Source organism: Thalia democratica, chromosome 2 (genome assembly GCF_965202585.1).
Source record: "Thalia democratica chromosome 2, ktThaDemo2.hap1.1, whole genome shotgun sequence".
Classification (NCBI taxonomy): domain Eukaryota; kingdom Metazoa; phylum Chordata; class Thaliacea; order Salpida; family Salpidae; genus Thalia; species Thalia democratica.
In genome coordinates, this window is record NC_139166.1 from 42712945 (window position 1) to 42725012 (window position 12068).

At 25.4% G+C, this 12068-nt stretch overlaps 1 protein-coding gene across 1 annotated transcript; it reads right to left on the reverse strand.

Moving 5' to 3' along the window:
• Positions 1–8991: 8991 nt before the first annotated feature.
• LOC145849830 (large ribosomal subunit protein P1-like) lies at positions 8992–12068 on the reverse strand. The gene is made up of 4 exons (XM_082954906.1): positions 11925–12068; positions 9886–9960; positions 9546–9731; positions 8992–9081 (listed from the first exon to the last, which is right to left on the reverse strand). The coding sequence occupies exons 1-3, from the start codon at positions 11997–11999 to the stop codon at positions 9546–9548; spliced, it is 336 nt and encodes a 111-aa protein (XP_082811032.1). The 5' UTR covers positions 12000–12068; the 3' UTR covers positions 8992–9081.

Consider the following 12068-nt stretch of genomic DNA (forward strand, 5'->3'; position numbering starts at 1 on the left):
AAGAAAAGAACAAAAACGCTATCCGCTAAGGTGCACGATTATTCGAATTTAAACAATTCAAATTCCAACAATTCTAACTGGTTAAAAAAAAAAAGTTTAAAGGACCACAACTCGACTAATAGTATACATTTGAAAAAAAAAAATTTATGGTCGAATTTTTACCCACAAACTTTTCTTTTTTTCCAAATGTTTTAATATGTTTAGAGATATGGCGAAAATACGTTTTTATTACCGTAAATAAACTTCTTACTCTTAGCTTACCGACTGTAAACATAATAAAATAAAAAAATATATAAATATATAATAATAAAGTTTAAATAAAAAAAAATTGAAACTTTTATTTTAAATTTAAAATCATTTAATTACAATCTAGTTACTATTTTATTAAAATATAATTTCTTCCTGAAATCCTCGACAAAAACACTCGTTTTCTTTTTTAAACAACTCATAACAACTGGTGGTAGCAGTAGATGTGGAAACACAGTCGCGGGCGTAACTTTTCCATATTATTACACTACTTTTGTCATTTAATTGTTTTATAATTCTGTTACAGTTTTTTGTATCAGATTTGTATTATTGTGTTGTAAATAAACTCATATTTAAACATCTAATTGAGAACTACCTATGAGTATTTATATATTAAATAAATAGTAAAAGTCTAATATATTCAAAAATAGACATAGTCTTTGTAGACTTAGGAGCGGAGTACTCAAAAAATAATGTTATTAATTTTGATAACGGTATATAGTAGTTTATAGTATCCTTTTATGGCAACCACATTTTGAAAATAAAAAGCATAAATCAGTGAAAGCAACAATGAAACCAGCAGAAAATATGAAATTAGTACAGTTAGAAAACTAAGAACAAGTTAAATAACGTTTTAATATATTTAACAAGAAATAAAAAGTTATAAGAATAGTTTGAAAAATCATAATGGCATGCAATTGATTTTTAGAGTTCAGATAATGAGCACGTTTCAAAAATCGATTCAATATTTAGATCTAGACAGAAAAGCACCTTATGAGAATTAATTGCGACCTAATATTGCTTTTAGAAATAATGAAAATAATTCACAACAGTGTTCTATTCTTAAACGGTTACATGACAATTCAAATTCCGACAACTCAAGTTCTAAAAAAAAATTTAAAGGCCACAATTTAAAAAGTATTATATATTTGAAATAAATAAAAAATATGTATGTTGGTTTCATAAATATCTAAAAGCCATTTTTTTCTTTTTGTAAAATATTAGTTATTTTTAAGAAATTAAAAAAGTATGAAAAATAAGTATACTTTAAAATTCATTTTAGCCATATAAAAAAAATATATTTACCATTTTAGAAAAAGAAAAAAATGGCTTGTAGATATTAATAAAATTACTACATTTTTTACAGGCAAATTATTTTGAGAGAACGTAAAAAGAGAAATCTACAAATATCTTAAAATAGTGAAAAGTATCTTGAACTCAATCTGCTCCTTAACGGGAATAAAAGTTTTATGTAAATATGAATAAATAAATAAATTTTGTTTTTAGTAATAACTTTTTAAGTCAATAAACTAGGAAAAAATAAAAAAAAACAAATTTTTGCAACTATCTTTTAGGTAGGGTATAAGACTGAACTCTATAGCTTTATAAAGGAAAGCACAGAAAATAATAATAATTAAAACTAATGTATATATTTAAACTACTATCTTCATAATTACACAAATGCAATATCACGTGAGGTAACCCAAAAAGAAAAATAAATGACTAAAAAAAAGTCTGAAGCGCAGCTTCGAAAAAAAAATTTGCTTGAAGAATAAACACATCGAGAATTTCAACCGAAAAGCCCAACCACGCAAAACATTTAGTATAAAATACAATATGTAGTTTTACAGCATAAAGTTATCGATTTAAAGCTTAAACTTCCAAAGATGAAATGATCAAGTGCAGAAATTTTTGTGTCGCAAAATTAAAGAAGACAATTCTCCTATCCTAAACAAGGATTTTACCATGTATACTTAAGGATTAGCACTCTAGTTAAACTGAAAAACAAACCAGTTTTTGTAGAAGAAAGTATACTGTTCCAAAAATACCGTCAATTAAGTTGAGTTAAAAAAGAGAGTTTTAAATTCAACTTTAAAAATTGTTTTTGTTAAGTTTTCACATTGTAGTGAAACTTTATAGCTACAGATAGAAATATTGCTTTTAAATGTTTTAATTTATCTGTTTCAGTTTTCCTCTATCTTATCTTAGCAAATAGGTCATATTCAAGAATTAAAATTTGATTTCTTACAGTTAATAAAGTTGAAGTAGCTTTGATTGAAAGTTTAAAGGATTAAGTTATGATTCTCGATATAAATGAAAATATGCCTGTGTTCTCAGATATGCTTTTAATTACCTTTTGATAAGTTCAATAAAATTAAAAATATGTTTTTCTTGAAAAAATAAAATAAAATGCTAGATCACCAAAATTATATAACTGAAACATTAGATTGGTTTTATCTAATTATACACATTTTGTTTTAATAATTTGTTTAATCAAAAATCAATTGTGCTTCAAAAGCAATGTCTCTTTTAATTTTATTATTTATAAACGAACGCTGCGTAAAGAACAAACTATGATTATTCTAGTGGCAGGAGAAAAAGGTCCAAACTAAAGTATAACCTTTTGACTGTTTCTTTTCCACCAAATTTCTTGTAGATGCTTTATAAACATAATAAATCTGTAAAATTCTTAAGTTAAGTATTTAGTTAAGTAGACATAAGAACAATAAGCTATATTTTTTTTAAGTACAAATATTATATATATTGTTTATTGAACGATAAAAAAATGTTCTCAAAAAGTTTGGTCTAAGGAACTGGTGTACAAAGGAACCTTTCGGTTATCGAGTCGTACACCACATTACGTATTAGGAAAAATTGAGCATTTATTTTGTTTTTATTTTCTAAAAGTCAAAGACCTTATACTTATTTAAACAAGTTTTTACTTTTTCATATCAAACCCGTAACAAAAAACTTTAAAAAAGTTTAAATAGAAGAGATAATCTACGATAAAAAGTTTCCAATAAAAAATGCTTTTAAGACTAATTAGCGTATCAAAATATAATAAATTAAAGCTGATCTTAAGAATAGTTTAATGACGCCTGTTAGGACAATTATTCAGCACTTATTTTAGTCTTAATGTTTTATTTAATCCTATAAATACTCTATAGTAGATCTAATTGCAGATTACTAGTATACCAATGGTTAAAGTTTAGAAACTTAAAGTCTACAGTACCCTTCTAGAACTACTTATAAATCTCAAAAAGCAAAAAAACATGCAGTCCAATAAGTTTTAATCATAAAGCAATCTTTTAAGTTATAAGTTTTAAGTAATGGTATAAATGCATTATAAGCATTTAATGAATAGTATCAAGCATAATGTTTCTAGTTCGATAAAAAGCTGTGTTTGGGCACAAACTGCGTTTTAAAATTTAAAAACCTTCTGTCCGCAATCTCCATTCTTACATAAGGTATATAATTTTACAGTTTACTTTAGTCGCATATATTTTCTGTCATTTATTTATTTTTTTATTAGCAGTAATATTTTTAAATGAAAATGCTAGATTAGTTTTCGTTTTTGCTTTCACTGAAGTTATTTTTTTCTTATTTTGTAGTTTTTATACTTTTTAGCCTTCATTTACCTAGTTTGGTCATAATGATGGAGAATGGTTTTTTAATGACTCCTTAAACGCGTTTCGTATTATGCTTAAGTAGTTGCAATGCAGTAGCTAGTACGAATCGCTTATATTGAAGCGATTCGTACTCAAAACTGCTATTTGAAAAAGGTAAAATATAGAAAAGTATAGAAACTTTAGGATTATTTTACCTGTATTGGGTTTACTTACGCAGAAATGTAGTATACGTAGAAATTTATTTTTATTAAGTATATTGCTGCATTATCAAAATTAATGCTTAATATGCCTACATTTAAAAGTTTTATATTAGGATTTTTACCAAAGTATTCTTATAGAACTATTGTTTCAAAAAAAGGATAGAGAGATAATTAGAAAAAGGATACATTTCTAGGGTATATTTTAGACTCAAGCCTCCTTACGTTTCAAAACGAGTTCTAAGGGCAGTCACTTAAAGAGTCTCTTCTACAGGAACCTTCTACAATTACTCTTAAAATTTTTATCGTCAAAAAATCTGACAATGATATCCTACCGAGATTTATTTCAAATTAAAAATGTTATCAAAATAAAAAGCACAACAACTGCTCTCTTCAGTTTTCTTTATCAAAACATTTCCTTAATTTTGAGCAAAAAATTTCAATTCCAAGATAGCTTTATTAATTTATTTTTGTAGATTATAGCTACCAAACTACCCGAAACATAATTAAAAAGAATTTTGCAAGATCCTTTGAAAGATAAAAGAAAATTTTTCTCTACTGTTTTTAACACCCTACGAATTTTAGCTGCTCTATCAACAGGCCATGTCTCACAAATTAATATATATATTTGAAAAAATTACTTATGTAGGTTTTAATAACAAGGATAAATAGGTAAAAATAACTTTTTTTTTATAATATTTATAAAAACACAAATTTAGTAACTACAAAGAATTAATATATTTTATTACTATAAATTATTAGTATACTACCATATCTCATAAAATGGTTTAAGATAAAAATAATGATAAATATACTCATACATATCTTATTAATAATACTGTAATGGTAATATATTTTAGTTAATTTAACGTTTATTGAAAGAGTATTTGACGTTAACCCTACATTATTAAAACTTGAATTGTTGGAGTTTTGACAGTCGTGCACCCGTAAAAAATACCACTTTTTACACTTAAAATACTTAACTTTAAAAAAAAACTCTTGTTTGATTATAGTAAGCGTAATTATAGTTAATAGAAATGAATCATTTTAAGAATGAAGTAATTCGTAAAATAATTCTTCTTGTTGCAACTAATTCTTATTTCCTTCACATTAAGTAAAATGAAAGCTAACAAAAACTTAAATGAAAATACTGTGCAATATCCTATCAAATTTACAATATTTTTAAAAGTCTATGTTTTAGAACATATACTCAAAATCTAAAAAATATTTAAAATACAAAAAAACATATATTGTAAAAATTTGTAGCACTTTAAAAAAAAGCAAAGTCTAGTGATTTTCACTAATTCTTGAATTTTATCAAGGAAAATCTAAAGATTTTTCAGGAAATTGCAAAAATCTGGAGAAGTCTAAGAAATTGGGAACCCTATTTATATACTATAGGCAGCAGTTTATCAACAAAACGAAAAGTGCCTATTTGAAAATTATATTAAAAGTTAAAACTACTCCTGCATTAGATGTACGGCTATTAAAATTTTTAAATATAATTGCAGCTTAGTGTGAATCGTCAAGAAACAATTAATCAGTTTTGCTTCAACTGCATATATGTTGCGACTGATTATGCAATCGAATCCGGTCAGTAAACTTTTGTGAAGGCCAGGGTTCGTGCGCAAAATTTTTTAATTTACCCTGATTTTGACCGATTAAGCCTGATATTTTTAGCCCTTTAGAAGTCAGTTTGGGTACCGGGGGATCTTAATTAGTAATTTAACACATTAATTATTTACAAACACTACTTTCAAATAAAAACTTAACTAAATTATTTTTTAACATCTATCAATCGCTTACCAAGCTACTTTTTTATTTTAAACTGGTCATTGTAATTTCTGCTTCAATAAATTGTTATCTTTATCAAGTTTTGTGGCTTGGTTGCATCTACCACACATATTGTAATACAGGATTCGTGTCAAATAATCCTTGAATTCATTAAGTATAAGTTACATTACTGGTCAACAAGTTTTTATTAAAACAAACCTCTGAATAAGTCTGTAAATGAATAACAAAATCAAATCTAGTTCCAACTATCATTGAAATAAGTTTTTCCCAACTTTTGACTTAATGCTATCTCTTATATAATTGTAGTTAGTTAACTAAATCTGAAAAATATTAACTCTTTAAAATAAGTTTATTATTTACCGGTTATTTAAACTACTTGCTTTCATCACTTATTTTGAACTTCTTAAATAAAAACAAAATTTTAAAATAAGCTTCATTTTGCTAATTAAAATTGCCTAATTGAGATAATTCACTATTAAATTAAAAAAAAAGTAAAATAAAAATTACTAATAAGTTAATAACTTGTAAAAGTATAGTTCTACTATGAATATATGGATAGAAATTTATATCATAAGGAAGTTTTAGTCTTGTGAATGTATCTAATAACTTTAAATAAACAAACAGTAAAATACATGAATAAACTGCTAAAAGTTTTAGTATAAAATGTATTAGGTGTAAAGCTTCTAAATTAGAAATCAAAACAGTTAAAGCAACTAAGCTCTGAAAAAAATAGCTGTAAATATATATAATAGATGTAAATAAATTCAAAAACATACTTTCACAAATTTTAACAGTGTTGCCACTAACTTTTGGCAAACTTTCTTCCGGTTTTCAAAGTTTCTTCCAGGTTTTTTAAACTACTTGTTTTTAGGTCTATTTTGGTTTAAACTTAAGTCTAAGGTAAAAAGCTGTGTTAGATAGTATAAAAACATTCAAAAGATACTGTAAAGCTATTTTAAATATGTTTTTAAATAAAAAAATTATGATGATGAGAAAAACTTTTTATCTATATGGTAGATTTTTTGTGTCAAATCAAATTTTTTCTACTTAACATGTAAAAATTGTTTAAAATTCTAGGTTTTTTTTCACAATTTCTCAAATTCCAGGTTTTTCCAGGTAAAGTGGCAATCCTGTTTTAAGCATTTGTTTTTACAAATACTGACTGATTATACCTTTAATAACTTAATTTAGTTTAAAAAACGAATTCGAAGCTTAATAAGATTTAGAAATATAAGCTATTCTCCTTTTTTTTAGTTCAGAAGTTTTCCAGTATTTGAAATGACATAAACTGAAATCCTAAAATTTTCAACCAAAAGACAGACATTTTGCAATTTTTTAAACTTATTTAGCCTGATGTGCACCAACCCTGCAAGGCTGTCAACACGAAATTTTATAAAACTACACACAGCGGGGTTTGTGCGCTTCAGGCTAATTCTTTTAGAAAAAGTGGCAACTTCTAAGTTTTTTCAATTTAAATACTTAAAAAAAATCGAATAGATTACTAGATTTTGACTTTTTTTCAACTATTTGAAGACAAATTATTAGTACAAATGCTTGAAAAGTTCTAAATTTCTATAAAAAAGTTCTTTTTTTTTTTTGTTTTGAGTACATTATTTAGATGATAAACTCTTTTTGTTTACCAAACAATGCTTTTGTAGAATTTTATGAATCCTAGAAAATTTATTTTTTGATTGAAATTAAAGAACAATATTTGTTTAATCTGTAGATTACATTAATACGAACTTATCTAAATTAACCATTATTTTTTGATCACAAAATGATCACTTGTAAGTAAATAGTATGTATACAGGATTACCACTCGTTTTTTCAAAAACTTTTCAGGGTTTTCCAAATTTCTTCAAGGTTTTATAAAAGTACACATTTTTAGGTCTATTTTTAGTTTATAGTCAAGTTTAAGGTAAGAATCTGTGTTAAATAGTATAAAAACATTAAATAGGATACTGTCTAGCTACTTTAGATAAATATTTTAGCTAAAATAATTTTGATGAAACAATGTGTCGAATCGAAATTTTATTACTGAACATGTGAAAATTTTTAGAATTTCAGGTTATTTTATTTGCCTAAATTGTCAAATTCCGAGTAAAGTGGCAACCCTGTATTTATCAGCGAGGAAGTATTATATAGTGTTAAAGCGGTTAAAACTGATAGAGTTACAGGGTTGCCAAATTTACTCCATACTTGTAACAGTACACGTTTTTTATCTATTTTCATGAAAGTTAAAGGAAAAAAACTATGTCTAAGAGTATAACAACATTTCAAAGATACTATAAAGAAACTTAAAATGTGTTTTTTTTTTTTTGATTACAAAAAATATTATCTATATGATACAATTCTTGTGTCAAATCGAAATTATACTAGTTCGCATGTCAAAATTTTGGTTATTTTAGTTGTTTTTTTTTAGTTCCTAATTTTGTGGCACCCCTGGAAATAAGAATGTCCTGTTCAGGTTTGCCACTAATTTTTCCTAAATTTTTTCCCAGGTTTTGTAAAATACACATATTTGAGTCTACTTTTAGTTAAAAATTAAGTTCAAGGTAAGAAACTGTGTTAAATTGTATAAAAACATTGAAAAGATGCTGTAAAGCTATTTTAAATTTCTTTCTTAATAAATATTTTTGATGAAAAAAATCTATCTTTATGATAGAGTCAAAACGAAATTTTATTACTGAACATATGAAAATTGTTAAAATTTCAAGACTTTTTCGCCTAAATTGTCAAACAGCAGGTAGAGCGGCAACCCTGCCTGTTGCACAGTAATTTTTTTTTCTAATTTAGGCTACCTTTTAAAACATTTATAAATTTACTGGAGCGTTCTATTGTTTATAAGGCACTTGACCTCAACTAGCATAAATCCTTTTGCAGTTTGCCAACTAAATCTTAGGAATATTTTTGCTGTCCTGGTTGCTAATTCTAACTTTCTCTACATTACATTCCGGCGGCATTTTTACAACATTACGGCTCTACTATATAATACCATGATGAACGACTCTTAATATGTTGTTAATTAAATGTGTAGGTTTATAATTCGCGGAAAAGATTCTAATTACTTTATTATTCACTCAAGAACTAGCGTACAATATGACACAGTACTACAATTGCTTGATGTAAATAATAAATATTATTTTAGCCACTTTATAGTTAAAAAATTATTTTTAATTTTTAGTTTAATGAATAATTTTTTTTTTATATCTTTTGGTCACAATAACTTTTCATCTAATTATTTCAATAAACTTTATTTTTATATAGTATTTAAATAAATTTTATTATGTAATTTTATCTATTCTATTTTAAATAATTAATTCTATTACACAAATACACAAAAATTTGGTTTATTATTTATTAGTACACAATAAAATTTCCTAGATCGGAATGGACCTTGGTCTTGCTAGGTCCTTTTGACGTTGTGAGAGAATCTGTAATTTAAATTGTAATTAGTACAAAGACAACCGTTTTAAATTATGTTATTTATTTAAGGATCAAAATATAAATGTATTCAATACTAAACACTTATTATCAACCATGCTAAACACAATATTTTGTTATACAAAATGGTCTAGAACAAAATATATTAGTAAAAATTAATAACGGCAAGTTTTAAAAAGGGGTTTTAAAAACTTTTTTTTTTCATCTAAAATTAAATACATGACAAAACATCGGAAATAAAAAGCTATATACTCAAATTTTTAAGAAAGTTTTTTTCTTTATGATTGAGTAAAAAATTGGAAACAATGAGTGCACTATATAGTACAAAAAATAATTATTTCAAGCTTGTTTTAAATTCTAGTTGTGACACTTGTGACACAGTTTAGAAATATTGTAACAGATAAATAAATACTGTATGTCTTGTCATCAGATAACTAATTTAACTTAAACTAACTTAATCGAAAAGGCCGAATCCCATATCGTCATCAGATTCCTCTTCAGATTCTTCCTTGACTTCTTCCTTAGCTTCTTCAGCTGCTGCTGCTTCACCACCAGCTGCTGCTCCACCTGCTGCTGGGGCACTTCCTGATCCAACACCAACGTTTCCAACGATGGCTTTCACATCAATGCCGTTGACAGCCTGTAAATTTATTATTATTTTTTAAATTAGTTCTACTTTATAAAAACAATTTAACAAAAGGTTCTCATTTATAACACATTGAAGTTGTAAGTAAAAGTTAAAATTTTAATAAAGCAAATCAGTTTGTTATATTTTTTAAATATTAATTAATTACCTTGGCAAAAAGACCTGGCCAGTAGGACTCAACTTCAACTTTGGCAGCAGATAAGAGAGCAGAGATCTTGTCAGCCTATAAAATAATATTCTCCATATTTTTTCTTAAATATTTATTTTTTTTTAATCAGCTAATCACTATGTTGAATATAATGCGATATTCTTTTGGAAATGTATCACTTAACATAAAACATAAAGGCTGAAATATGCTACAATTTCTTTAACTAATATTTTAAGAAAACAAGTTGTTAAAAAATACTACTTTTCACTGAATAACTATTTTGTTTATGATTGAGCAACTACAAGTTGGTCCAACAGTAGGCAAAATAGAAGAATTCTAAGCATACTAAGTATTCATGGTATTTTATCAATCTAATTGAGGAAAATCAAGTGGTAACCCAGAAGTAGTTTGTTATTAAGTATTTATATGTAAGCAAATTGAAAATATACTTTTATTAAATTAATATTAAATTGTTTAAATGTTTAACGTATTTTAATAAGTTTTTATATAAAATATATTAATAAGTGACTATATTATAGGATCACTTTTTAAAACCATATGCTTAATATTATTTAATTTATAACCAGGTTATAATCCAATTCAATATAGTAAAAACAACTAAAACTCAACAAGTTATGTTGAGTTTTAGGGTAATCAGATACTATTTGGCAAACATCACTATTATTAAATTCTTATTATAATTTTTTTTTTTAATTAGATAAACCTATTGTTAAAAATTACTATGTAAAGCACAAAATTTCACATATACCACAATTATTGAAATACGCACTAAATCAAACTAATTGAAATTATAATACTTATTAGTAATGAAATTTTATTTCACATTATTTCAACATAAAATTTTGCAAACATTATCTTATTAATATAAATAAATATAAGTTTTCTCAAACTATGTTGAAAGACTAGAAACTGTCATGTGTGATCATAAACTGTGTTTTGACATCAAAATCTTTATAATTTTCAATTTCCTGTAAAAGTTTTTTACAACTTTAAAAAAAAAAATGTATTAAGTTCTTCTTTAATATGATAGGTTAAAAATTACAAACATGGAACTAATTAAACAACATATTCAAAAATAAAATTAAAATATTCTCTGAGAATAAATAGTAATTAAATATATCCAGAGTTTGTCAAAATAAACAAACTTGTCTCAAGTCAGCTAGAATTTAAAATCAATTAGGCTGAGTTATTTAAATTAATAAATTTAATAGGCTGAGTTCATTTTAATATTAATAATTATCTTCTGTTAGTTGTTAGTATATCAAAGACCTAGGCATATACACTACTTTTATATAAATATTAGTTTCATAAGATATGCATTGAGGCTTAGCCAGAAATAATGCTTTTCATACTTTAATCAAGACAATATAACTGAAAGTATTGGAACCTAGAGAATAATTAATAGCACTTAGCAGAAATACATTACTGAAGTTTGATATTAATATTCATTAATACTGCTAATAAATCGTATAGTGGCATTACATCACCTACTCAAAAGTTCACAGGGTAATATAGAAAATTTTGGGTAAATTCTAAAAATGTGGAGGAATGTAGTCATACTGGGAAACCATTAAGACTAATAATACAATCTGTAGGACAAATATTTTAACTAAGGACTTATATCCTTAATTCAGTACCATATGGTCACCTTCTTTATGATGAACAACATTCTATTAAAACAAATAAACAACTTATAAGATTAATCTACTAGAGTGAGATTGTATAATAGTTATATCTGCATTATTAATTTGAGGTAAATGAGTTCACAAGGTTAAAATTCAGGTAAACAAAAGAATATGAATAATTGTTTGTTTTAGCACACGAAGCTGATTACAATAAAGTTAATGTACCAACCTACTATTTGTAACAAAATTTCATGAATATTTAAACCATATTCTATATAAGTTTTCATACATTTCTTCTAAATTATAACAAAAAAATTTAAAGAAGCTATTTAGTAAACAAACTATCTAACATGTAATTATATATAATATAAATATAAAACTTATGATACTTACTGTGATTTCAATCTGGTCATCAGCCAAGATGATGGAAGCGTAGACACAAGCTTTTTCTGAAATGTTTTGGGCCATTTTCAAATGCAAACGAGATTTAAGCCTTGATTGAGATAAGACAGTAAGCAATTGTTTTGCAAGACAGAG

Excerpts from the sequence above, each read along its gene's own strand:
- LOC145849830 (XM_082954906.1), bottom strand. The coding sequence starts at position 11,999 with ATGGCCCAAAACATTTCAGAAAAAGCTTGTGTCTACGCTTCCATCATC. Across the intron at positions 9,961-11,924 it reads ATGACCAGATTGAAATCACA|GCTGACAAGATCTCTGCTCT; the intron begins GTAAGTATCATA and ends ATTATTTTATAG. Across the intron at positions 9,732-9,885 it reads GGCCAGGTCTTTTTGCCAAG|GCTGTCAACGGCATTGATGT; the intron begins GTAATTAATTAA and ends ATAAATTTACAG.